Below are 25,654 nucleotides of genomic sequence, written 5' to 3' on the forward strand. Positions count from 1 at the left end.
CCACTTAGATCTACCCTGGCTAGTTATTTGTATAAAATCCAGGCTTTTGTTACCAATGAGACAGCTGTGTGGGTAGCGACAACACATATCGCATTTATTCCATGGTGAATAAAAAATTCCGTTTATTAGTTGTGTTAGTTTTTATTTTCATTTGTATGGACGTCAAATAAATGTAAAATCACCCAGGTTATAAAAAACTTTCCACTCAAAGCTCTTTATGCACTGCGCCCACTGCAGCAGTTTAAACGTAAACCGTAGCTGCCGCATCGTGGGAGCAATTATTATGAAAGCTTTTTGAGGTGATGACGCAAGAGTAGAACATTTCGAAGAAAATCTAACTTTCTGCTTCAAGACGAGTCCTTAGTCGACTCACAATTCAATTTTTTATAGTTAATTGACTTTTGCAAAATCAAAACAACTGAGTGAGTTAATACGAGTCTAAACCTTGAGATCGCATATTTTCTAAGATCTTGTTTGCTGAGATGATGCCTCTGAGCGCCATGATGTTCATGTTTAGGTAAAACACGTTTCTAGGTGCAGGATTATGTCAAAAGTTTAAGCGTAACAATACAGTTCAATAACTACGCTCAGGCTTGTACGTGACTTATGAATGCTTTGTGAAATGACATATATAGAAACTAGCAAGCTTAACCTGTAAAATGCATGCTTGCTCTTGAACAAAGTAGGCCTATGACAACATATTTACAAAATCTTATACAATAAGCAGAAGTCTAAATTGGACTTTTCTTTTGAGCCTTATGCTTTTGACTCTGTCCGAGTTTAGAAAGAAGAATGTAAACGTTGAAATCGATTTCAAATTTTTCTTCTTTGTTTCCAACATTCCAGATTTTCATCATTTTATTGGTGATTGCTTGGAGTGGATCAAAGCTCCCGATATCGACTTCCATCATAACCCCAAATATTTCATCAAGTTGATCTTCCTTTGTTTCGAGATCTCCCAAGTCCATGGTGGATGCGAGAAACCCGCAAAGATCTGAGAATGTGACCACGTTTTTGATGAAGATGTCATCTCTGCGTTCCTTTGATGGGAAGGGAATCTTGGCAAATATGTCCTTGTAGCCGGTGGTCACTTCTTCAACTATCCAGTCTTGCCTGGAATGGTTCGACATTCCCAACCTTGCCAAGTCTACAAACAAATTCAAGGTCTCTTTGAACGACGAAGGATTGTTTTGGATCAAACGGAGTCGATTGATAGATTGCACCCAATATCCAATTATGGCGATGCATCCTTCCGGTTTAAGAACGCGCGAAACTTCGCGAAAAAACTTGGGTAAATCGAACCAATGGACAGCTTCTCCACAAACCAGCAGATCGACGCTCCCTTCCTTAAAAGGCAATTCTTCTGCTTTCCCAACCACGTAGTTGATGTGATCAAATTTATTTTGCTTCTTGGCAACTTTTATCTGATTTTCGCTCGCATCTAGCCCGACAATCTTCTTGAAATACGCGGCAAATATGTTGGTCGCCTGCCCGCTGCCACATCCGACATCGACCATTAGATCGTATGTCGACGATGAATCGTGGACTTCATCGCGTCTTTGTAAATATTTCATGACTGTTTGAGCAACATCATCGGAATAAACGGGCCTGTGCTTGAAATAGGCATCGACCACGTCACTATGCTGGTACAAGGAGGTCATTCTGAGTTCACTCGAGCAGCTTTTCTAGTTGAAAAGTTTAATATTTATTGAAGTATTTTATTTATTGTTTCTTCGATCTTAAAAAACGAAGCAGCTACACTTGATGGCGCTAAAGTTTGCAAAAGCTCGGGTTGATTGTATAAAATTTAACGTTGTGAGAACCAGCTCAACATTTCTATAATAAAAAGATATTATGATACCAAAACTGGTTTACACTTGAGGCTCGAAATGCTCTCTCTTATTCTGCTTTTTTATTGCTCTATATCTTGAGGTCAACTCGGTTCAGCCAACATCAACTCATAAAACGAAGTCAAAATCTTATTGACCGCGTCAACATAGTTACACAAATTATTCTGATGTTTTGAACTCGAATAAAGTTACAGGGAGACGTTAAAGCGATGTTTGGTTTAAAATGCTTTGTTTGCATCGACAATAATTCTACCTGGAATTATTCTGACAACTTCGTTCTATAAATTTTGTCGCATCCAATAAGCTTTCTAATCGTGAACTTCACCATTTCAATAAATCTGCAAAATTGTGAACGAAGGCAAGAAACTTTTTTATAACTCGGACAAACATTAGCACAAAATAATTCAAAGAGAAAAATTACGCCCTGACATATCTAACCGGAAAAATGCCCTCAGGTTATTCGGACAATCATGAGATGGTTCTTTGGTGCATTCACGGCAAAGGACCTTTAATTCATTGAAAACCTGTAAACTGTCGTCTAAACTTTATAGTTATGCCAACGCGTCCACATCAGCCATTGTGAGCGTTTATTACGACATAAAACGACAAAGGGTAATCACAATCATAGCCTCCTATACTGTGCATGCAGCCCCAACTTTAACTTCCGCTCACATTTACTCAATCGTGTTAAACTGTATGGTTTGGCTCAATCGTGTGCTTAATACGGTCGAAATCGTGAAGCGGCGAAATAACTTTTGCTTCGCTGTAAGCGTCTTAAAGAAGTTGTGAAACCGCAGAATCATCAATCATTATTACGTCATTATCTCCTCTAACGTCAGCAAATCTTCTTATGTGGACATTTTTACCTTCAAGGTCGCGTGCGAGAAAGTCCTAGGCTTGAGGCAAAAAGCTGCTAATAATGTTGATAAAAAGTGTCGTCATTTATCAAACGTAGGTGAAGTGTGGAGTTTTAACCCCAAAATGTAACAACGCTGAAAATGGCGATAATGAACAATGGCCGTCTCTTGTGTCCGCTTGTACAGCAACCAATGCGAGCTTAAATCTTACGAGCAGGTTTCTCTCACTAACTTGTGGCAAAGAATTGCCATGGAAGGTCCAATAACCCTGGTTTGCCCCTTCAACGACGACCTATAACGAGCGAAAAATATTGTCTGGCGATATTAGGTCACTTGTTGTCACGTGTTAACAAAACTATTTCACGTTTTGTGGTCGCCGCGTCTGCAAATTTGCGTCGCATTTAAGTTTTTTGCGTTTCTTAGATGTTTATAGGTTCAGGATATTTCAATAAATATGTTAAACATGTTGCGTCAGATGTCTATCACTGGTTCTATCTTGAAACACGTCTTTTATGTCATTATGGTCGTTACAACGTCAGCATTTGCCATAAAATAAGTTTTTAAGACAAAATATTGGTGCTTCCCTTTTTATAACATGATGAGACAATAAATATTCTCACGAACAATATGGGATTGACAAAACAGAAAAGAAATATGAAATGACTATCTGACTCTGATTACAATATTGCTCTTGTTGAAAACATTCAAGCAGCTATATTTTTGGTTGGTGACAGACAGACATGCGACCTAAAAGTGTTCTATATGTTTCAATAAATGTGTCACGTTGTCAATATTTTATTGACCGAATAAATTTTTGACAGGTTAACTTTAAAGTGAAATAATGATGTAATAAACAAGCGCATTAACTAAGACTGCTGACATCTTAGCTTGCGGTATGCAGTTGGTCTATGGCGCTGCATTAGCATTTTTCATATGAGCTCAAAGCATTCCCACTCCATTGGTTCATCTCAGTCATGAAGTGTTTGAATTATACAATTTGTTGATGGCGACGCAGAAAAGGTTTTAGAATTATATAAACAAAGTCAATTTTCGGCCAAGGGCACAGTTTCAAGATAAATTTGTGGGAAAATGATTTTTATTTTACAATCTGCATCGAGCAGGGCTGAAGACCTCTTCAGAGATGTCGGGAAATTGCCTCAACAAGGCCCGGCCTGTTGGTCAGCAAACTCGGGTGAGATTGGATAGTTGAAGAAGTGATCTCTGGCTACCAGGATACATCTGCTGGACTTCCCTTCAAAGGAACGCAGAGACGACATCATCATCAAAAACGTGATCACATTCTCAGATCTTTGCTGGTTTCTCACATCCACCATGGACTTGGGAGATCTCAAAACAAAGGAAGATCAACTTGATGAAATATTTGGGGATGTGATGGAAGTCGATATCGGGAGCTTTGATCCATTGCAAGCAATCACCAAGAAAATGATAAAAATCTGGAATGTTGGAAACATAGAAGAAAATTTAAAGTCGATTTCAACGTTTACATCTTGCTGGTGTCTGTAGCAAACGGGTAATCCCCACAGATGTGAACTGCAAGAAATGTTCAGCAAATAAGCTTCATACCAGCGACATCAAAATTTATCATCCATATCATTTGTCATAACTGGGTAAACATAGCCCTGACATTACCGTATAGGAAGCACTAATTATGACGTGCTATTGATCGTTTATGATGTCAATGAGGTAAGTTTGCCGCCAAGGCCCGAACAAAAAGTCTAACATTCGCGAAACTTCGTAAATATTGTGTTGTAACATCTTTTGCAATTGGAAAGACGTATTTACTAGCGCGCTATGCACCATAATTACGCAACGTGTTCATTTCAGCGAAATGTTTCTCACGTGACTTGTATTGCGATCAATTCTGGAAACTCTAACTTTGGAGCATTTGTCCAGACCTACTTTGTTCTTTAAAACCTGTTTAAAAGGAAGAGTCTGACCCCAAAAATGAACAATGGACCTGGCGGAGACTTTGACCCCAGGCGCCCGAGTAAAACTGGCGATGCCTCAGTAAACTTCGTCCCAGAGTCGTCACAGCCACGAGCAATCTTGCTGGGGAAGTCCCCACCATGGATTTGTCACCTGCAAACGCAGAAGTGCAGAAAATGCTTTTGATCGGTTTAACCCAATCAGTTGCGTAACTAGAGGGCGCTGTCACTCCTGGAAAACAGTTGCCCTCTCCCCCTGAACACATGTGTCAAACATTGTTTTCAGGTGACAATTTAAAGTGTTTTATGTATAACAAGCAATTTCGTATACATGCTATTGCCATACCGATGCAGAGTTTCAGCGTCTGCAGAATATTTTTGTTCGGGAGAGAAACTTAAAACTGGATTTTTAGTCACATCCAGGTTTAGTCTTATTCTGGATATATTTATAATTGGTCTTGTATAAGCAAGCGGGAAGCTTCACAGGAGGCAAAATTGTAAATCATGTTTCTCAGGCTGCAGATAAAACTGTCTATATATCCACCTTGAGATTGTAGATAAATAGATATTGTTGTGCTCATTTGTGACGTTTCATCATGGATAGTTGCGAATGTTCGATTCGTGCTAAGCATCTACTTCATATTCAGCAAATGTGATTTGGTAATAATTTCGCGGTTTAAGTTTTACGTCATAAACTTAGCCCATAGTTTGCAACATTATTCTAGAACGTTTTGGCTTGTTGGCTGTTTGTTGGGGAGTTGCATTATGTGACTTATTAGAAAACAATGCTGTGAACGCGCCTTATCGCTCTCGCTTCAAACATTCGGCGAGAAATTCAAAAAACCTCTGATTACGAAATAACAAATCGGTCGTCGCTGTGGAGTTGATTTAAACCGAAATACCAACAATCTCGCTGCTTGTGTTTATCGTAATAAGCATTGTTTGCTCATAATTACACCCTGTCTATGATGGAACACATGTTGCACGTCATAGAAGACTTTATTTGCATCATCGAATCAAACGTCAAATCAAAGCATCCAGAGCTGACAAACGGAAGATTATGACGAAACAATATTTCAAAGCGATCTGCTTTGGCAGAAATTACTGCAAGATACTAGACATCCATAAACACAAAAGTTATTGACCTTATTCTAAATATACCGGGTTATTTCTGAGAAAGTTATTATGTTGGTTATTTCTAGTAACAAAAGAATTAATAACTGACGTTCAATTCGTCATAATGCACAGAAGTGCGGTGATTGGTCGATTTCAGTAGAACTGCAGCTTCATGGACACGCGGGTGAGACTGGGAGTTTCGGGGTTGATGTTGCCCCAATCGGCCACATAGATCGCTTTATTGTCCATGACGCCAACATTCAAAAAGTTAATGTAGGGGCCGTTTAAGTTGGACCCCTTCCACTTTTCATCAAACCACCAGCCCCCGTCGTAGCTTCCCCAGGAATTAGTCCCATTCACGTAGAAGGGCCGGTTCAAGGTGGGCAGCATCAGGTTGGGGACAGTCCCGCTTTTGCTACCCAGACTTAGCACGGTCAAGTTATTCTCCCCGACCACGAAGTCGTCATATTCCGCGAACCCACTCATCCCTTGATCGTCCTCCACGTCGATGCGGAGTCGGACCCTCAATGTGACGTCACCATCACGTCTCCGGGCCATCAGGTTGTAGAGGTTGTAGTTACCGACCCAGTGTTCGCCGGAGGGTAACCCGAACCCGGTCTCATAGACCTCCTTGTCGTCCCTGAAGCTGATTGACCCGTCCTCCCTCCTTTGAATCGTGACCCAGCCCCTGGTGGGATGGAGGGGGTGAACGAAGTCCATATCACAATGGACGTGCACGAAGTAGTAACCCCGCTTCAGCCAGATTGGGTAGACCCCGCTACTTCGGTAACCCCGCTTGTAGACGTCATCGCACCCTGTGGGGGTAAAATATTTTCATCTTAACACCAAGTTTAAATACATGAAAATGAGGACATATACGGCGCATATGACCTTGTACTTGGACATTTACGGCGAATATGACCTTGTACTTGGACATATACAGCGCACATGACCATATACAGCAATCAACAACAAGCTATACCATGAACATGTCACCTGTGAAGAAATTTTGCTGAATACGCAGCAAGTTGAAGAAAGTTTCATTTGCTGGAACCTTTGTCACGTTGACGTCGTTTTTGCTGTTGATGACCTCATCAACTTTATGACGTAGCTCCTGCATCGATTCCGCGCACGATCCAGCGTTTCTGTAATTTGCGTAACCTTCGTCAAGTTCAAGGTAAAGTTTCAGCGCTGACGTCAGCTCCCCTTCAATTTGCTCAACCGTGACCTGTGTTTGCTGGCCCGTGACGAGGCCAAAGTTCACATCTTGCAGAAAAAGATAAAAGAAAAGCACAAAAAAGATCTTCATTGTGTCGTAATAAACACCCTTTCTTGCCTGGTCTACGCTGCAATTGAAATCTGGAACGTCGGACCGGTCGAATAAATCCTCCTTCAAATCACGATATGACGTCATCTTATCAGGGACAATCACTTTCTCACGATGTTTAATGACGTCACAAGCATGCAGAGGAGTGAAAGTGCCCTCGTGGGAAAGTGGGATTAATGGGAAGCTAATTTTATGATGACGGCCCATAGAACTGACGTCATAATGATTAAGACAAAGGAGAATATTGAACAATACAGAACAGCTCAGCTGTGATGACAAATTCTTGTTTTAAAAAGTATTTAAGATTACTCGTTTACTCCCCTAGTGGTGTCTTGTACGCTTAATTTGCCTGCCTTGTTGCTTATTGGTCTTTATTATGCAATAAGAAGGCGTTTGCCACAATAGATACCGATTCGTCTACAATGCTAGTTCGTGTAAATCGACTCGATTCCCTTGAGTAGCGACATCGCCAACTTCGCTGCCTCGGTTTATGCCGGAGTATGAGGTTCTAAGCCAGCGAAGGAAAAGATTTCCTTGTTTCATATAACGCTTGTTACATCATAAACAACTCGCGACTCTGAGATGAATCAGTGCCTTCATGATATTTATAGCGTCGGTCTAATTACGTCACACTGAAAAGCGTTTAACGACGGAAGTGAATTTGTAGAACAATGGAAGCTGCTTCAGCCACAAGCGCATGCATCGCGCTAAGATATATCCTTCAAGGTTTGTTACGAAACAGATGAGATTATGAAATGATTTAGCGGCAAGGTGAAGGCAGATTGTGATTCACAAAACTGACGAGTCTGAGCAGAATTAACAGACAGAAAACTCCCAGTTTCACGAGGAAATGCGTCCAACGCAGCTCATGCTGTAGCAGGTCATGGCCGACTCGCTCTTAATCACATTGTAAAGTTATTTGATTTCTGTGGAGAAACTACCCACGATGCTTCTTATACGATCAGGATTGCGGATTACATCTAACTAAAACGTAAACAAACCCCTGATCGTTTTAAGAAATCGTGGATTGTTTCGTCACAATGGCCGCAGTGCGTTCATAATGCTCGGAAATTGCCTGTGACGTCACATTTGTTTTTAGCGAGAGAGCGAAGTGAAAGAATCATTCGAGAATTCAGGACGCACAAGGTCCAGATATTCTTGTAAATAGTTGAGCGAGCACATAACTTTTATGACGTAATAAAGTCGAATCTTTGAAAGAATTTATTCGAGAAACATTGTTCAGCTGAAATAGGATTCGTTATATCCAGTGCAACAGATGATTTCAATTAACTTCTCTTTATGGCAACATAGAAGTGACACAATTTTGTAAAGATTTTATGACGCAACAATGGCACAAAAGTATGACGTAAGAAACGAGGGAATAGTGACGGAAGGCTTCCTCATAAAAAGAGTGAGTTAAAATTATTTGCTGATTTTGTGTTTGACTTTTTAATAATTCTTACGTCATAAAAGGGTCATGTACGTAACAATTGGAAGACGCGTTGGTTCAGGCTGAGTGAGAGCTCGCTGAGGTATTACAAGAACAAGAAGAGCTCGGTGCCTCGGGGGAGGGTACCGCTAGGAGGCGCCACTTTGCTCACAACCAACGTATTTCAAGATGGCGATGCTGATGACGTCAGAGTGGTAAATACTCATTATCTTGATCGTTTGTGCGTTTTGTTAAATAAAATCTTTTATTTTGGCGTTAAAGAACGTATTCAAAGTGACGACATCAAGCGGAATAGAATACCCGATCCAAGCCACGTCATCGTCGGAATTCCAAACATGGACAGACGCAATTTGTGACGTCATATACAAGCTCGATTCAAATAACTCGGTAAGTAGATCTTGACGTAATAATCTAGCTTTTGACTCATAAAAGACAGTATTTCTTGAATGTTCAGGAACCAAAAATAGGACGAAGTGAAATGTCATCAATGGAAGACGTCTCCACAACACACCATGCGGATAAAGTTAAAAAAGCGCTTACGACACAAGATGGCGTTGTGAGAGAAGCGAGGGTAATCGAAGGGATCCGCTATACCCAGGGATTCTCAGGTAATCCACAAACACGAGCCTGCAATAACGCTCATTGCTAACTTTTATGACGTCACACAGGGATGGAGCTGCAGAGGTGGGTGTGGAAGAACATGGGGGTCACGGGGTCAGAGGCCGAAGACAGGGTCAAAGGGTTAATAAGAGTCGGTTTACTGCAATGTATGACGTCGGAAGACCGGATCCCGACTTTCTCCGACCGACATTATTATACTTTGGTGAGCTTATAAACGCCTACGTGACGTCATAGAAGCAAAGCACTTACCGCCTTTTGCTTGAAAACAGCTGACCAATGAATCGTCGTTGAAAGCAATGTCTACTGCTTACGTCAACAATATCAAGCTACAGACAACCGCTGCCCCGTCCAAACATGATGACGTCAAGCACAAGTAAAAATTCTCCAATGACGTAATAATGATCCACGCAATCTAACGTTTTGTCTTCTGACAGAAATAAAAAAATTTTTGCTTCGAAAGATGTTGGCGAACTTCCAAGCGACTTACCTCCTGGTGACGTCATAAAGCGAGGGATTCTTTTTAAAAGGGTGACTATAAATTATTATGACGTAATAAGGAAGCTTTATTATGCATAGGCTTACCATACGTCCCGTTTTAGCCGGGACTGTCCCCCTTTTTAACGTCTTGTCCCGGCGTCCCGATCGGTCGGCCAAACGTCCCGGTTTGGCATTCAGTCAGCCAGCATAGGCATACCGCATAGAAGCCATACACGAACATTAGCATGTTCTTATTATTGTTTTTGCTGTGTAGCGTACCGGTACTTCTTGAAGAAGAATTCGTGATCTTGTTTGTTATTTATTTCATTGTATTCGATAAAAATGTTATTGTGACGTCATATGTCGAAAGCGTCCCGCTTTTAAGCCACAAAATTATGGTAAGCCTAATTATGCATGAAACGCGGTTGACAACAGGGCCACATCGTTCCATCGTGGAAGGCGAGATGCTTCGTGCTGCAGGGATTTCCCGCCGCGCTCTCATATTTCGACCCGGCCAAGAAATCGCCGAACGTCATAAAGAGCTTGTCCTTATATGGAGCGTCCGTTTTCAGCGTCAGCCCAGCCGCCGCCCAAGTGGGTGAGTCACAACTATTGATGCGTGGGGTCGCACGAACCGTTGTTAAAATACGGTGTTGTCGTAGCTCTCAAGATGCAGGATGCTCCCGAGAATCTCTTCTGTCTGAAGTTGAAGGATGGGACGCTCTACCTCATCACCGCTGCGTCCGAGGAGGAGAAGACGGGGTGGATCAGAGCGATCAAACCGCTATGCGCCCGGCAGTCAACTATGTCGTCATAGTCTTGAAAAGACTACGACAACATAGAAAAAAACGTTTATTTCGAAAACTCAAAATTTTCCCTCTTTCGGAATCGTTTGTGAGAAACTACAACGCTCTTGTTCAATCGTTTGTGACGTGACACTGGGTTAATCTTTGTAATGAATAAAAATTTGTGACCATGTTCAAAACTGAGCAGATAATCCAGTTGCGTTGTTGTGCAATTTTTGCTACCGGTGCTTTATAAATTAAGAAACCAAATACCAGGTTGGAATCTTCAAGCTAAATTTTCTAATTCAATTGGATATCAAAATAGGGGCTTTCCCAAACCCAACTTTGTCATAACAAAACGATAAAATTGAAAGTTTGTGTATTGGAAAATATCTCAAAAGCACTTAAACTTGCGCTTCACAAAAGTAGTTGTTAATCCACCAAAAATATTTGAAGCAGAATTTCTCGGGACGGAGTAAAAAGTGTAATCTTGCCATCATCTGAGTTGCCGCTTGTTCACGAAAACCTGGATTTTTGACAATGATTAAAAGCAGAAGACGTGGCCGCACTCCACGGACTGCATTCTACTTACTGCAGCGCCATCTGCCGGGCTAATCTCATTCCAGCTTCACGTGGAGACGGCTTCGTGCTTCGTGCCGCACTTGACGACACGTGCACGTATCTATGGCAACAGAACCTTTCCAACATTTCTTTTCACTCAGTTGGAGTCAAAGCGTCCTCACTTGAAAGAAATCTGTGAAAACAAAATTCCCACAACTCAAATCAGATCACAAAAATATTATTGAAGTGGTGATTGAGGGAGATCAGATTTTTACCATAACCTTCATATTTATTGAGCCAAACAACACAGAATATTCTTGCACCACATTGTGACGTGATTAAGATACAGCGGTTTAGTTGTTAGACCTTATACCGGCACAGTTGCTCAGGTCCAGGCAAACTTCTTATGAATGGAAGTTAATTTAGGGGAATTTGTTGCAACCTGAACTTTCAAAATAGATGAGTGAAGCGTATAAACGAATTCTGAAACAATGTGAATTTATTTGTTATGTTTCAACATTATTTGAATATTTTAGAACCTTGAATCATGCCATAGCTATAAGTCAGGGGTTCCCAACCGGTGGTACGCGGGAGCTTTTCAGGCGGTACGCGAGCAGCTCTCCGTTGCATGCGATATATAGTAGTATGCGTAGTAGTATAGTTCTGATGCGTTCTGTGCTGTGTGGTTTAATGGACTCTGTGATGTTTTGTTGGTAATTTTGCTACTTTCGCTGACTTTACATCCAGATTCATCATCTTGCAAATGATTTAATATTGGATAAAATTAGTTGTTTTGAAAATAGTGGTACGTGTTGACAATCCGTGGTGGCTAAGTGGTACGAGAACATAAAAAGGTTGGGAACCCCTGCTATAAGTAATTTGTTAACAACGGTAACTAACCAATACAAGTGGAATTCTAGAAAATGAATACAAAATTAGCTTTTACCTCATTAATCCATTAAACTTTGCTGTGTATATTGTCGGGCTGTTCCTCGTCGCAGCACAACTAAAAGTTACTTTTTAAATGTCAAAAGAACCCAACCAATCCCAGGCTTGACTTGACGTAGACAAATATCGCCAAAGAAAGTCTGTGCAAATGTTACAAAATAAAATCTGGTTATGGTGGATGGACACAATGCCCTGATGACATCATCCGCTTTTCATTGGGGCATTCCCTTCTCGAATGTATGGCTCCAAGTAAATTAACAGTTCAGTCACAGACAAGGGTTAGTTATACTGGTTATACCACAGCTTTCATTAACCATTTGCACAATTTGAAGCACAGGTTACTCCAGGTCAAAACGAGTGTGCATGTGACGTCACTCGTAGCTACTAGCTAGCAATTTGCAACAAAGAAGCAAGGGTTGAAAGTTGGTGGCAGAATTTACATGCAGATGAACCAGGAAATGATGTAGAATGCTATGAAAACGAGTACACGAGTCTCCTCACAAATCATCATCTGCTTCAGTCGAAAAACTTCACATGACCTTTTCTCCTCTTCACAACCCACAATGCACTGGAACAATTTAGCTTTCTGCAACGAAGGCCTAACAGCACGAGCAGATCTAGAAAAAAATTTTTTATGAAAACTGTAAAAATTGGCAACTTTGGCAGATAAGTGAATTGAAACCTTGAATTGAATAAATAGAATAAACCACAGCAAAACAAATAGAAGAATATGACAACGCAACATGCAAAAAAGATGAAGTTACCGATACAAAACAAACTGTATAAGGGTTGGTAATAAAAAAAGTCACAGAATCAAACATAAGCAGTTAAAAAAAAAAATTTGTGAGAAAATACGAAATCTAAACCAATGAACAAGAGCTGGAGTAGCTGATAAACTTAAGAGAATCTCTGCACATTTTTAATGAAAAACAAAGAAAGTTAAACAGAAATAATCAATTTTCAGTAATTGTCTTTGAAATATTGATTGAGCAGAAGATCGTAGTGACAGTGGATAATCTTCTGTTTCGCTCAATCACTTTGATGTCATCATTCAGTAATTTCACGTCTTTCAATGCCATAGCCCTATAAAATAAGCAAAAAGACAAAAATTGTTTGCTATAAAAACAACTGAGTCAAGTCACACACCTTGCCATGCGGCTTCACAAGTTTAAGCGTTTTTGAACTTTTCAACGCATCAGCGAGCAACATTCTTCGAGAACGAGCGCTAAGATAACCAGAGTTTTGGATTTTTATGTTTAAATGAGCAAAGGAGAGGAAGCCATGCAGAACGTCCAATAAATCACACGGTTGGTGCCGCAATTCCATTTTCTTCACGTGCTTCGCGAGGTGGTCATCTCCGGCAAGGCTGGATGAGGAAAACGCAAATTCAAAGCATTCCCGGATGGATTTTGTTAAACTTTCACGGCTACGCACGGGTATGATAGGATTAGCGGCATTATTTGTTGTCGTGCTTGACTGGAATTCAGTTCTTCGATGTTTGAAGCGAGTTGCCTCCATGTCCACAGTATCTGTTGATGTGATGTCTATGGAATTTTTGCGTTTTCTTAAAGATGTTTGCTTTGAACCATCTTTGTCAAGTTCAAGGTCAATGGCAACGGGATCTCGTGGTAAATCATCGACGATCTTATCCTCATCATCCGATGTCTCTCCAGTCAGATCAATCACCTCCGAGACAGTGAACAGGTCGCATCTTTCAATTTTCCTGGCCGTGGACTTCAATTCAGAAACAAATTTCATAATTTCATTGTTACCTGAAATCCCTGAAGAGCTGCAAGTCTCAGATTTTGCAACAGAGGAGACCCCAGATGAAGTTTTCTTCACACCAAGATTGTCAACATCATGTTTCTCATCTGCACTCACATGTCTGCTCACATCATCAGGAACGGTGCTCTCATCATCAGGAACTGAGCTCACATCTTGCCTGGAGGGGCATTCCCTCAAGATCTCTCTTGAATCTGCAAGGGATGTCTTTTTGCCTTCCTTCCCTCTGCTGCAGCACTGAGATGGGGTAAGCACCTTACTTTCAGTTTTGGAAACATTTTGGTTGAAAACTTTGTGCGTGGATGTGTGTCCAAGCAACCTGATCCCAGCTCGCAGCCTTTTCATTCCTGAAGATCTTCTGTGCAAATTGTCTGCAGTGGAACAATCTCCGATCAGATTGAAAAGATCTGGAGGAGTCCCGCCTCTCTGCGAACGTTGGTCAAGATGAGCTGGACCGGGGCATAAGTTTGAAGCCTGGAACTCAGTTTCATCTTTAATCACCACGACTCGGAGATCGTGACAAACATTTCGATGAGATTTTTTCGCATCGCTTCCATCGCCGCCTGACTTGCTGCTCAACTGTTTATGAATTTCTTCATCATGGGAAAAATTTTCTTTTTTCATTTGAAAATTCATGATTGGCGACACAACACATTTTCCATCCTTAGCTACCAACAGAGAAGTCTTACTGCTCACATAGACCTTAAAAGTAACAAAGTTAGAGTGAGGAACAATTGGTCAAACAAAGTGGAGCTTATTATGAAGACACAACATAACTTGCACAAAAGCCACCGAGGACAAAACAAGGACAGGCACTGGTGAGGTTAATTTGCATACTGCGTGAACTTGAAAATGCAAAAAAAGTCGTGGAAATAACAAAGAGATGCGAAGTAAAACAAAGAAAATTGTAAGCGACAATGGCACAAAGAAAAGATGGAATTATCCAAGTGAATAAATTTACTAAGAAAGTTGGCAATTTTAGAGTTCACAAAATAGCAAGAAAACATGTTCTAAAACAAGTCCAGCAGTTTGCGATCATTGAAGATCGGCTACCAAAGGGGGAATCCCACATGAGTTGAGGTGTTTTATTCCTCCAGCCACCTTCCTCTTCACACAACCCTTTATGAAAAAATTTCAAGAAATAACATTTGGTTAATCCTTAATTCTGGCCAAATTGTAAGTAATTTCCCCATAAGTGAAACCATGAGTTTATTGGAAACTTACTCCAATTATTGAAACAAATCTTGACTTGATCAGAGATTTGGAAACAAAATTGCAAACATCGTAAATACTGGGGCCAACTACTTGCAATTCTTTAAGTAAGTAGCGGAAGACAGAATGATCCTCCAGGAGCTGAATCAGAGGAATCGGACGATTTCTTTCTTCCATGTCTGACAAATAATTGGACAAATCTCTATCGTGAGCCAAATTCTCTTCAGAAAATGCGTAACAAAAAGCCCCCCTGCAGAGATCAGCCAATCTAGCCATTGGTGCTGTGTGCTCAGGTGGAACCACTGCTGTAGCTTTTGATGAATTCCCGTACATTTCCTCGAACCCGTTATGGGACCACCTGGTGCTAGCATGGGAGAAATTTTTGGGAGTTATCTTGGATTTTAAAAGACTTCCATGTTTCTGATTCACACCATAGGCTCCTTTAACTGCATTAAAAAAATTATTAAAAATACAAGAATTTGCGCCATTACTTTAAGCTTTGTCTTCACCTGTGAAATGTCCTTTTCCTTGCATCTGCCGACGTTTCAATGCCAGGCCCTGAATATAAGAATTTGCTAGAAATCTAGAATTTGTGATAATTTACTCACAAATATAAGAAAAATATCGTAAAATATCCCAAAACTTTTAAGACAGTTTCTAAACTAAATGTAAAAACCCACCACTTGAGTTTCAACAACCAGCAGAAATTTTGAATTCTCCAAAGCTTTATAAACAAATATTCTTCTGACTTTTTTATTTGGGAATGCTGAAACCAGCTTCTTGTTCAAGCCAGCAAGTCCGGAGTACTGAGTGAGGAGGTTTGAGGCGTCCATCCCCTGCTCCCTCCTCTCATGCTTGGCGATGTGGGAGGCAAATTTTGCATCGGTGTCCAGATTGTTTGGAGAAAACACGCGATCAAACACTTCAAGCACTTCCCTGGACAAAAACGTGTCTTTCTCTGGTGCAACACATTTAGTTTGTGATTTCTTTAGTTTTTTCTTCAACCGAGATGAAGATTTTTTCTTCCTGGAATTCTTCTTATTGGAAGATTTCGGGTCCAACTTCATCGTTTTACTCACGTGAAGGCTTTCAGCATCCACTTCATGGTCACGAGGTCTCATCCTGAGAGTGGAGATCGATGAAAAGTTTTGGTCCCGTTTTGCGGACAAACATTTACCACCGGATGTGTTTGCAGCAATGTGTGGCGATCGCATAAGCTCCGAGAAAGAAAATCTCTCTTTGAAGTTAATGAAGCCGGAATCAGCGAAAGAACGTTGGGTCACATGATCAACTCGTTGCGGATTGGGCGAGCAAAACGTAGATGGTGGATCAGCCGTGAAACAAAAGGGAGACGTATCGTGGAAGGTAAATAAGTTCTCAAGCTCCACAGGAAGTTGAACCAGATTGGCTCTCGCAACAGGAAGTGGAACAAATGCCTTGGTGTCATGGATGACATCAGATGCCTCAAAAGAAGACCTCATCACTTCAGAATGAACATATTCATCTTCCTCAGTTAAACATCTTCGAAAAGTGAACTCTTGCACATTTGAAGCTGACCCCACTCCACCACGATGAGGATACAAGGCTGGTGGTTTTATATTTCTGGTTGTGGATTTCTTTTCTAGGGTTCTACTCGGCACTTCTTGTGTTGGCTCGTTACAGCTATCCTGTAACTAAAGTAAAAACAGCAAATGAAATACAGGCGGCCATTTCTGATCTCAAAATTTGATTACAGAGAAAATTAAAAGTCAAGTGGAGAGAGCAGACGTCAAACGCTGACAATTTTCATAAATTCATGACCAGTCAATAAAAAGGCAACAACCAGAGACAGTGGCTAATGTTGCCAAAACTTTAGAGTACAAGAATCTACAAATGATATGGGAGTGTTGAAAGCAATGCAAATGCAGGTATAGACATTATTTTGTTAAAAATAAATTGAAACATCCATTAATTCATCTGAGTGATGTAATCCATTGATGTCATAATCTATGTTTATTACAAATAATTCTGCAACAAACACTAGTACGTACTATATAATAGTACTAAAAAGCTAATTAGCTTCAATGAAATCTTGTTTCTACCTGAACTTGCCTTGTTTTGGCAACATTGTGGGAGGAGTCTAAGTCTGATGAAAACCAGTTTTGCTATTATTCAAATTACAGATAATACAACTAAATGATATAAAGTTGAAAAAAATGTACAACTTAAAATGTAACAAAATTCTGCAAAATTGTTTTGACTTATCATAAATTCTACTTGAATAAGAACTCGGTAACAATGAGCAATAACGCTTTTTTCTGATACCTTGAACTTATTTTACCAACAACAAATATGTACATTTTGAAAAATAACTAAATTCTGAATTCTGTTCAACTAATATAAGACAGATAAGTCATGGGCTGCTGGGCAGTGGAGGTGAATATTTTATGGATTCACTTAACTTACTTGTCAGAGTTCAACCAGATACTTCCACACATTGTGACAATGTAGCACCAACAAAATAAATCTTTTCAATAATAACAGCCCCAGAATAGTACATAATGTGCAGATAATAATTATTATTATATCATATTATGTAATAATTATGATTATAATCAGTATTTGTAGGGGTCACCAATAAAATAAACATTACACAGTTCTCTCCACCTGACTTTACCAAAAGTTTTCACAACTAACTTTCTCATTAGATGAAAATTTGGTTAACGCTGGGTTAATAAAAAATGACTTTTCGCCAAGAAGTCCGCTTTTGTTCACGAGCAGCAAACTTTCAGCGTCATTCACAAAGTAATAAACCGCCCCGGATGGTGACTTGACCGTCAACGTCACCTAAACATTAAACACGTTCCATCAGCAAAAATTTGAAGACCAACTAAAATTTCATGTGCCATGAGGCGTGACAAGTCATCGCTTCTGATGAGACCCCACCACATCACTGTGAGTGTGCAGGAGGAAGTATTCCAATCAAAGCACAGTGAGGAGGTCTGAAAAGCAGATTGTGTTATCCTCTTGGGAATATGTAAGATCTCAGTTTTCTGCAGCTTTAATTTTCTCTAACAATATCTTTTGTTTATGTTTTCTCAATCTCAAGTCATCAGGAAATTAAAACTGAGCTAAAGATAGACAAAGAGCTATGAACACTTGGTGGACTGCTTGAATGATCGCAATTCATTTGGACTCGAAAGAGCAGGAAGTCTGAGCAAACATGGAGCATTTAGTGAATTAAAGCTCATGACATAACATTGTGAAACTGGATCATTTACTATTTACTTCTCAGACACTCCTGTTGGCTGCCACTTAATCTACGTTAGTGCATCGTGTATTCAGACCACATAAGCACGGAAGGCCAGGTGGTTAGAAAGCAAGTCACATGATTTCTGCTTTTTTAAAATTTTCACCCATTTTCATCAAATGTCTAGCACTGTGGATAATTTCTTACCATTGCCTTGAAGAAGTTTTGCAGCACCAGAATTTCACGCATGAGTGACTCTGTCTGTCGAACGAAGTTTCTTTCATTCTGCTCTAAGACTTCCATGACCTCTGACCCCTACTGCCTTTAAACACCTCCAGAAATTACATTTAAGATCCCAAAATTAAATCTTTATGAAAACATAGAATAGTCAGGTAAGTGTAAGTAGGTATAACTACCACAATAACGCACACACCATCAACGTTCACATGAGCAGCACCATCAGTTTGCATAAGACAGTAAATCAAATGAGCAGCTTAACACCTGCTTAAAATCTTCTGCATTGACAATTAAAAGCAAGTTTGGGCAAAAAATTTAAAAACTGGATGAGTCGTGTCAATAGAGGAGGAATCTACGGCAAGAAGATGTAAAAGTGGCCACGAGATTGCAACAAACATTTGCAAATAATTGACAAATCACAAAAATTCATTGAAAGCTTTTGCAAACAATCTGTGTTTCTGACTTTGATAGGAAGAAATGTTTTTCAACTCTTCCTTCTTGTGCATCTTGAGTTGGAAGATGAGTCAAGCTCACGGGAGCGCTCCTGACTCAATTGCTCCGAGTAGTTCTCAGGAGGCCAACATGTTGATTGGAGCAGGTCGTCTTCCTCATCAAGATCTTCTGATGACTTGGGACTCTCACGATGAACTTCACAACTTCCGTCATTTTCTTCTTTCACTTTAACCTTGGTACAACCAGCTTTAAAACTTTCACGAGTTGAAGTCACCTCATTCTCCATCAAGTGTTGTGAAGCTTCAGTTTTAACCTCTTTTAATTTGTCGAAATCCAGGCTCTCTCTCCTGTTCCTATAATCGCGATCCCGCCTCCACGAGTTGTTGGAAGGAGCAGGATCATCTCCTGAGCTTGCGCCAGTGCTTCCACAAGACCTGCCAGTTGGCCGAACTTCAAACGAGCGTTTTCTCTGTAGATTTTGAGATAACCTGAAAGCACTCCGACCATTCGATGCAAACCCAGATGAACGCCTTCTTAAACCTGACACTGGGTCACCAGATGGTGAAATCGTCGTCTTGCTCTTTGTGAGTTTCAGGGAAGTGCCTGCATTGAGCTTCCTCGTCCCATCCTGCTCGTTGTTGGTGAAGCCGGGCTTATGGCCTCGATCGAGGACTGGGGTTGAGCAGAAAGAGTTGGACTGAGGCGTCGACTCTTGGGTAAACGTCCCAGAAGTGGGAGGTGATCTTGTGTCAGATGTCGGCTCAACACGGGATGCTGCTTGCGTAGGAAGTGTCTGTTGTTTAGCTTCAAGTTCACTGATGTTGGATGGATTCTTCCTCTTCTTCGACTCATTCATCTCGCTCGTTAACATTTTAGCAGCTCGCTGGAGCAATATCGGATGAGGAATTGTGGCTGCGGAAGAGTCAGAAGAACTCGAATCTGATGACTCTGAGTCGCTACTTTCAGGAGATGGTTGCTGCTGGGTTATATGAGAAGTGCCCGGTTGTGATGGAACTGGCTTCACCAATCGGATGGGTTGGGCTCGTGGGATCGATGACCTCACTGGGAGTTTGTTCAACTTTTTCTCGGCATTCAAACTTGGTCGTTGAGTTGGTCTTGACACGGCCGCTTCTTGGCAAGTTTCCATTTTGTCCACCACTTGGGGGCAGGTTGGAGTTGCACTGGTCTCCGAGGCAACAGTAGAGTTACGACGAACAACGTGACTTAAAATCTGCAATTTAAAACCTTGATCCATGAACAAGAAAGACACAGGGTGGGTACCTCAAGGGACTTACGCTGTCCATGGTGCTCGCCTTCAACTGAGCTGACGACACATGGTGAGACTTGCTTCCTAGCAGCCCGCTTTCTTTCAACAGATCAACTGTGACATCACTGTTGGCATAATAATGTGTCTCTCCAGTTGGCGCTTGAATTGTCACCGTCACCTAAAAAGCATTAACTTTTAAAATACAAACAATTGTATAAACAAGAAATATTGAAATCTTCAGAAATCCTACGGACAATTGCGCCGGTCGCTTCCTCAAGTTCCATTGCTTTCATCAACAAAGTTTTCTTTCTTTGGAAGTAGACCCTCTCCCACTCCACGATGCTGGTAAAGTCGCTCAACTTCCGTCCTCGTCGTCGCTTCCGGTTGCGCAAGTTTAAAAGTCCGGAGCTCCCCGATGATTCTGGTGCACCACGCGACGATGACAACGGGGCACTGGAAGTTGAAGGAGCTGAGTTTGATGCTCGATTGAACAATCTCGGAAGAACTCTGGCAGTTTTAGACATCTCTGCATTCTACAGTAAATTTTACACCTAACACTGTGATAGAAAAATAATATTTTCCAACAGCAAATGCATAAATAATACGCTTTGTAAATTCTTTACAAGCTTGTAAACAATTTTATCTAAAAATAACACCATCTTGTGGATAAAAAAGTAACAATATGGAAACAATGATGTACAGAGACAGAAAATCATGGCACGGAATAATCACATATTAGAAGATGACATACCAGCGTAAAAAAAAATCAAGAAATAATTAGAAAAATTATAAATGAACAAACAACGAAACAATATGTTTCTAACACATTTGATAACCACTGAGAAGACTCATTTTAGTTGACAAACAAACAAAGCAAATATTTTTATATTACATTAAAATAAAGAATGTAATTTCGTGTTTGACAGAAAATATTGAAAGTGTGATCGGCGAGTAGAACATCTCGTGTTTGACAGAGAAAGTGAAGGACACATCAGCGTCACTACACAGGGAGCTCCACGTCTTCGGGGATTAATTTAAAGTTCAATAATTTTGACATTTCTTCAAACGAGACCTGTTTCGCAAACTCAATGAACTCTTCTTCGTCAATAGAACCCTGTCTCTTGTGGTCGACCTGATCAGTAATTTTTGCAAGTTAAATGTGGAGACAAATCAGACATGGAGAAATGCTACGACTCAGCTCCCCACGAAATCTGACAAAATGTTTGCTATACAACCAACTACTCCACAAAGCACTCACAACTCAACAACCGCAGCATTACCTTCTCCACAAAGCTCTTTGCGCTTTGAAAGAGATCATCTTCAGTCATGGTTGGGTAAACATGCTTGAGCACGCGCTGTGTGATGTCACTGTCTACAGCCTGTCCTCGATTGATGACCAAATAAATGACTGTGATGTCAGAAACAGTGTGAGCATTGAGCACAATGCCCGACACAAACACATCATATCGCAACAACCTTTCAATTTCTCCACTTCCTCGAGATTTTCAAACCACTTAACCACTTTCAGGTAGACTTGGAATGACAACGTTCCTTTCGAAGACCACGGCAACATACGTGAGACCTGGGCAAGAATTAAACCCTCCACATCAAGTTGCCACCCATGACCACTGTCATGAAGTTGCATGAGGTTTCATAATTTACTTCAATTTTGATATAGAGTAGAAATTGCCAGTATTTGACGTCACGTCTGAACAAGTTTCACTCCAAGCCAGGTCAAGGAAAGGTGCAGATACGCATTATTAGATTGATTACCAAATGGCTACTGCATGTGGTATGCATACAAACCCACACACAGCACAGTGGGCAACATATGCTTTTCTCTGGAGTCAAAAATGATTTAAGAAACTCGAAAAATGCTGTTTGGTTTGTTTTAAAACATTTTTCAAATAATTTAAACCTATGAGTGTCTTATACAAACATTTTTAGCCCAAGGTCAAGGAAGAGAAATGTGGTGCCACTGAGTTCTTATACACAAAGTCATTTTAGGCAAAGTTATTTCTACTTAAAATTATGGTTTGTGAACGAAACTTTGCAATAGGCATCATTATATGCAAAATGTCATTATTGCCGTGGTCACTATTCGCGATTCTACTGTACATAGACATAAAATTAACTAGGGCTAGACGATAACTACTCAGACACATGAAATGACACCAAACCACAACATGAATGATTTTAACCTGCTGCATAAACTTGTCGTCTGTCTTCCAGATTTTTGAGTTTTGAGTCAGGACGCCTTTCTTGTTTGCACCAATCAGAGTGAACCTACGCCAGCATCGTTGAACCTACGTCGAAGCAATATAAGTGTGCGACCATCACAAAATGTTACAGCTATCTTCTATCTACATCTGTTACATGGACATGAGTCAAAGGTCACATTCATCTGCCGGGGATATGATATTGATATATATATTTGCATATTCAGTGGAAAATTTAACAAAAAATTGTAAAAATTACAAGCACTTGACGAGGTATAAAATTTATGTAAGTGCATAATAATCCTAGGTGGGCAGTACCGTGGTACTATAGCAGCAAATTACTGTACCGTGGCTATAGGACTTTTTCAGCACCAACATTGGCAATGCAGGTGTATATATACTTCTTGAAAAAAGTACCAAATTCTGATACTAAATTAATTTTCCGAGCAATTTAACAATGTTTCGGTATTTTTCAAGTAATTATTTCAATATTTTGCGAAGAATTTTTTTTAAACATTCCTTTTCGTTAAACACTGACACCAAGCTTAGTGGCAGTATCATCGTATTGTCAGTTTAGTTATTGTTCTTTTTCAATCTACAAATATATACAAAAGCTGCAAAGAGTGAGGTCACATAAGTTTTGACCTGGAGTAACTTGTGACTGGGCCTGAATAGGGACAAAAATATGCACTTGCAGTGGAATTAGTTACACAAATAGCATCGGTACCAAGTATAGCAAAAGTACCGAATTACTTTTTTCAAACAGTACAGAATAGTGAAGTAAACAACACCATTGGTACAGTTTTTGCCAACTACCAGTACTTTCTAAGTTATATACAACCTACCCACCCCTGATAATAATATATATGTACAAAATACATGTGTGCGACTAGGGTGCATGAAAAGACATTGTGTGTTGCCCAGTGTTCAACGTTGCCTTTTAAATACTTTGTATTATTAATATTTCTGGTTTGAGTTCTGATTTTAAGAATGAATCAAGGCTGGATGAACATGACTCAGCATGAAAACTAGTTCACCTCAGAGAAAGGGACCATGCATGACTCTGCATGTTTGAAGAGCCAGTTTGGATCAGTCGGTTTCAATTTTATGATGTCTTTGGCTTCAACAGCGAATGCACTCGAATAAACTCCCATTTTGCAAAGATTTCAACCTTTCTTCCCCAGTAGCCGAGGATGGACAAAGTCAACTGATTTTATCAAAATCTACTATCTCTTATGTTTCATCAAAATTATGTTTAAAGCGACACTAAAAGGAAAAAGATGAGTGAAATAAAACAGCAATATTGATGAAATAACGCCTGTGCCAATACAACAAATGTTTTCACCAAAACAGTAAAAAGAATCGAAGTTTCGAAGAATCGAGTTTGAATTTTCTTAAATGAAGGAAGCAACAAAAAGTAAATTTACACACGCTCATGAAAAGCAGTATAGAATGTAGCTTTGCTAAATTCTGTGGTATTTTATTGTACTGTCTATTTTTCGCCATTAACTGTGTGGAGCAAAAGTTACGATGCTGACCATTGTAGTTATAGAACAATAAAACACACGCTTAAGAACAATTAACGAGCAGGAAAAGACATGCAACATAGCAATAATAGAATTGTGCTATAAGATGGTAGGTTAGCACGGCCACCAAACCCACAAAATAGTTTCTAAGTTTAACGAAGGACAAAATAACACAAACAACGAAACAACTACACTGTTGGAAGATGTAGAGGACAAGTTCCCTAACATTAAAAACACGGATATTAACAGCCGAAATGAATATATAAAGTAACATGGTTAGATTAAAATGACAATGAATATCTTAAGTGCACAAGAAAAGGACGTTTAAAGAAAACCGCACAGAAAGATACACATTAACAGTGTGACGATTACGTCACGAGTCACGAGTTGTTTTCGAGATGTTTGAAATTTAATTTGGGATCTTGTAATTCAGTTGTTGACCAGATTTCAGTTCTCCTTAATGACGTCAGATAAATTACCTCGCTTGAACTGGTTTGCCACATATAAATACCGATATAATGTTTACAATCTTTCCTTTTTATGTGATCGATTTCACTGGTTACTACAGCGCTATGTAACATTCAGTAAGATTTGCCCAAAGGCAAAAGCCTTTGTGTTATAATAAATAAAATGGGAACTTTATCATTTAGTAATATGCATAAACAGAATTAAGCAACTAACAGCATAGTCACGCAATTTGAGAAATGAGAACTCATACCATCGAAGCAGAAGCAAAACAAGTTATCAACCATCTATCGTCCTCGCTCATATTCTAATAATTACCGCCAGCATTCGCGGTCTTTATGATGGATGAGTTTGTTGTGCAATACTTCACACAAGTAGGCCTAGTACACAAACTAAAATAAAATTTGTCATAACAGAAAAAAGCAATGTGGTCAAAAAATCTGGCTAGATGACCCAGCAACTGCATCTGTTTTCTTAAAATAAGCGCTCCATTAACAAGCTAGGTTACACTGCTTGTAATAGGCTACTTCCCATTCGAAAATTACTTCAACACTAGCCTACTAGACCCAAGTAAACAATGCAATACAAATAGGTCTATCTGCGTTACACAGTGTTTTTGAAGCAGTCAAGTGGCATCAAACAAGGAATGTGGGCGCAAGGTTTTTCATACCGAGGCTGCAAGGTTTAAGTTAGGTTGACAAGCAAGCGTGAAAAATTATAGCTTTCAACGCAAGATTTTTTCCTGTGAAATAGTGGCAGTCCTAGATTTTTTGTCAAAAGTGCCACAGTTTCCAGTGGGTAAATAGGCCACTGCGATCTTTTAAAAAAAGATACACTATGCTCTTTTAGGTCAAAAGTATGTAAAGATTCAGGTGCAAACAACAGAAAAACGGAGGAGGAAATTAAATTTGCAGTTGCCATGGTTTCAATACGTTTGCGACAAAATGTATTTTGCTCCGTGTCACGGCGAGTTCAAACCGAGTTTACGTAGATTGGCTTTAGGTGATATAAAACTTCTTCGGTGTAGCTCACGTTGAATGCAACAGCCCAAGACAGACAAATAAATGGATATGGATTCACTGAGCTCGAAATCGTGCTTGCGGTGTAAAATATGAATGATTGAATCCTGAATGGTGAAATTTTTTTCGAAACTTCTGGATAAGAGGTCAGAAGGGATTAAAATTGGTAGCACATTGTAAACTTTTCAGTGCAAGCTGCAAATCTTGAACAAAAATAAGCACATTTAAATAGTAGCAGTAAATTTAATGTAAATTCTCCTTATATGCCCTAGTGGCCTAGTCATTATAAGCAAGTGTCGAGCTAATT

General features: G+C 40.0%; 7 protein-coding genes and 1 long non-coding RNA gene across 10 annotated transcripts; 1 reads left to right on the top strand and 7 right to left on the bottom strand.

The window, feature by feature from the left end:
- Positions 1-105: 105 nt before the first annotated feature.
- On the bottom strand, positions 106-1,891 carry LOC143460102 (putative methyltransferase DDB_G0268948). Its single transcript, XM_076957492.1, has one exon. It carries the CDS (start codon positions 1,659-1,661, stop codon positions 732-734), a length of 930 nt encoding a protein of 309 aa, XP_076813607.1. The 5' UTR covers positions 1,662-1,891; the 3' UTR covers positions 106-731.
- Positions 1,892-5,633: 3,742 nt separating this feature from the next.
- LOC143461096 (techylectin-5A-like) lies at positions 5,634-7,457 on the bottom strand. The gene is made up of 2 exons (XM_076958869.1): positions 6,766-7,457; positions 5,634-6,584 (listed from the first exon to the last, which is right to left on the bottom strand). The coding sequence occupies exons 1-2, from the start codon at positions 7,301-7,303 to the stop codon at positions 5,923-5,925; spliced, it is 1,200 nt and encodes a 399-aa protein (XP_076814984.1). The 5' UTR covers positions 7,304-7,457; the 3' UTR covers positions 5,634-5,922.
- Positions 7,458-7,802: 345 nt separating this feature from the next.
- On the top strand, positions 7,803-10,651 carry LOC143459024 (pleckstrin-2-like). Its single transcript, XM_076955974.1, has 9 exons — positions 7,803-8,507; positions 8,570-8,740; positions 8,808-8,933; positions 9,001-9,154; positions 9,215-9,369; positions 9,437-9,540; positions 9,602-9,695; positions 10,080-10,242; positions 10,307-10,651. Exons 1-9 carry the CDS (start codon positions 8,445-8,447, stop codon positions 10,459-10,461), a joined length of 1,185 nt encoding a protein of 394 aa, XP_076812089.1. The 5' UTR covers positions 7,803-8,444; the 3' UTR covers positions 10,462-10,651.
- Positions 10,652-10,791: 140 nt separating this feature from the next.
- LOC143459027 (uncharacterized) lies at positions 10,792-12,551 on the bottom strand. The gene is made up of 4 exons (XR_013117733.1): positions 11,937-12,551; positions 11,357-11,473; positions 11,022-11,183; positions 10,792-10,955 (listed from the first exon to the last, which is right to left on the bottom strand). It is a non-coding gene; the product is annotated as an uncharacterized LOC143459027 (long non-coding RNA).
- Positions 12,552-12,663: 112 nt separating this feature from the next.
- LOC143459023 (uncharacterized) lies at positions 12,664-14,356 on the bottom strand. 2 transcript variants are annotated; one of them, XM_076955973.1, is made up of 2 exons: positions 13,085-14,356; positions 12,664-13,004 (listed from the first exon to the last, which is right to left on the bottom strand). In XM_076955973.1, the coding sequence occupies exons 1-2, from the start codon at positions 14,354-14,356 to the stop codon at positions 12,999-13,001; spliced, it is 1,278 nt and encodes a 425-aa protein (XP_076812088.1). In that variant the 3' UTR covers positions 12,664-12,998. The 2 variants fall into 2 exon arrangements, with proteins under 2 accessions (XP_076812088.1, XP_076812087.1); XM_076955972.1 differs by having other exon boundaries at positions 12,664-13,021.
- Positions 14,357-14,422: 66 nt separating this feature from the next.
- LOC143459021 (uncharacterized) lies at positions 14,423-18,504 on the bottom strand. 2 transcript variants are annotated; one of them, XM_076955968.1, is made up of 6 exons: positions 18,369-18,504; positions 17,609-17,758; positions 15,613-16,605; positions 15,442-15,490; positions 14,945-15,378; positions 14,423-14,839 (listed from the first exon to the last, which is right to left on the bottom strand). In XM_076955968.1, exons 1-6 carry the CDS (start codon positions 18,462-18,464, stop codon positions 14,756-14,758), a joined length of 1,806 nt encoding a protein of 601 aa, XP_076812083.1. In that variant the 5' UTR covers positions 18,465-18,504; the 3' UTR covers positions 14,423-14,755. The 2 variants fall into 2 exon arrangements, with proteins under 2 accessions (XP_076812083.1, XP_076812084.1); XM_076955969.1 differs by lacking the exon at positions 14,423-14,839 and having other exon boundaries at positions 14,949-15,296.
- Positions 18,505-18,514: 10 nt separating this feature from the next.
- On the bottom strand, positions 18,515-20,649 carry LOC143459022 (uncharacterized). The gene is made up of 3 exons (XM_076955971.1): positions 20,373-20,649; positions 20,147-20,296; positions 18,515-20,082 (listed from the first exon to the last, which is right to left on the bottom strand). Exons 1-3 carry the CDS (start codon positions 20,640-20,642, stop codon positions 18,883-18,885), a joined length of 1,620 nt encoding a protein of 539 aa, XP_076812086.1. The 5' UTR covers positions 20,643-20,649; the 3' UTR covers positions 18,515-18,882.
- A 26-nt stretch (positions 20,650-20,675) lies between these two features.
- LOC143459026 (uncharacterized) lies at positions 20,676-25,608 on the bottom strand. The gene is made up of 5 exons (XM_076955977.1): positions 23,375-25,608; positions 22,320-22,424; positions 21,595-21,700; positions 21,399-21,526; positions 20,676-21,250 (listed from the first exon to the last, which is right to left on the bottom strand). The coding sequence occupies exons 1-5, from the start codon at positions 23,489-23,491 to the stop codon at positions 21,119-21,121; spliced, it is 588 nt and encodes a 195-aa protein (XP_076812092.1). The 5' UTR covers positions 23,492-25,608; the 3' UTR covers positions 20,676-21,118.
- Between the last annotated feature and the right edge of the window lie 46 nt (positions 25,609-25,654).

Source organism: Clavelina lepadiformis, chromosome 5 (genome assembly GCF_947623445.1).
Source record: "Clavelina lepadiformis chromosome 5, kaClaLepa1.1, whole genome shotgun sequence".
In the NCBI taxonomy this organism is placed as follows: domain Eukaryota; kingdom Metazoa; phylum Chordata; class Ascidiacea; order Aplousobranchia; family Clavelinidae; genus Clavelina; species Clavelina lepadiformis.

Excerpts from the sequence above, each read along its gene's own strand:
- LOC143459026 (XM_076955977.1), bottom strand. The coding sequence starts at position 23,491 with ATGGGAGTTTATTCGAGTGCATTCGCTGTTGAAGCCAAAGACATCATA. Across the intron at positions 22,425-23,374 it reads GCATGGTCCCTTTCTCTGAG|GTTCAACGATGCTGGCGTAG; the intron begins GTGAACTAGTTT and ends GCTTCGACGTAG. Across the intron at positions 21,701-22,319 it reads ACGACAAGTTTATGCAGCAG|GTCTCACGTATGTTGCCGTG; the intron begins GTTAAAATCATT and ends ATTCTTGCCCAG.
- LOC143461096 (XM_076958869.1), bottom strand. The coding sequence starts at position 7,303 with ATGGGCCGTCATCATAAAATTAGCTTCCCATTAATCCCACTTTCCCAC. Across the intron at positions 6,585-6,765 it reads TCAGCAAAATTTCTTCACAG|GGTGCGATGACGTCTACAAG; the intron begins GTGACATGTTCA and ends TTACCCCCACAG.
- LOC143459021 (XM_076955968.1), bottom strand. The coding sequence starts at position 18,464 with ATGGAAGTCTTAGAGCAGAATGAAAGAAACTTCGTTCGACAGACAGAG. Across the intron at positions 16,606-17,608 it reads AATTTTCATCTAATGAGAAA|TTACAGGATAGCTGTAACGA; the intron begins GTTAGTTGTGAA and ends TTTTTACTTTAG. Across the intron at positions 15,491-15,612 it reads TGGTTGTTGAAACTCAAGTG|GGCCTGGCATTGAAACGTCG; the intron begins GTGGGTTTTTAC and ends TCTTATATTCAG.
- LOC143459024 (XM_076955974.1), top strand. The coding sequence starts at position 8,445 with ATGGCACAAAAGTATGACGTAAGAAACGAGGGAATAGTGACGGAAGGC. Across the intron at positions 8,934-9,000 it reads AGCTCGATTCAAATAACTCG|GAACCAAAAATAGGACGAAG; the intron begins GTAAGTAGATCT and ends TTGAATGTTCAG. Across the intron at positions 9,370-9,436 it reads ACCGACATTATTATACTTTG|CTGACCAATGAATCGTCGTT; the intron begins GTGAGCTTATAA and ends GCTTGAAAACAG.
- LOC143460102 (XM_076957492.1), bottom strand. The coding sequence starts at position 1,661 with ATGACCTCCTTGTACCAGCATAGTGACGTGGTCGATGCCTATTTCAAG.
- LOC143459022 (XM_076955971.1), bottom strand. The coding sequence starts at position 20,642 with ATGTCTAAAACTGCCAGAGTTCTTCCGAGATTGTTCAATCGAGCATCA. Across the intron at positions 20,297-20,372 it reads AGGAAGCGACCGGCGCAATT|GTGACGGTGACAATTCAAGC; the intron begins GTCCGTAGGATT and ends AATGCTTTTTAG. Across the intron at positions 20,083-20,146 it reads AGGCGAGCACCATGGACAGC|ATTTTAAGTCACGTTGTTCG; the intron begins GTAAGTCCCTTG and ends TTTAAATTGCAG.
- LOC143459023 (XM_076955972.1), bottom strand. The coding sequence starts at position 14,356 with ATGAATTTTCAAATGAAAAAAGAAAATTTTTCCCATGATGAAGAAATT. Across the intron at positions 13,022-13,084 it reads TTGTGAAGCCGCATGGCAAG|GGCTATGGCATTGAAAGACG; the intron begins GTGTGTGACTTG and ends CTTATTTTATAG.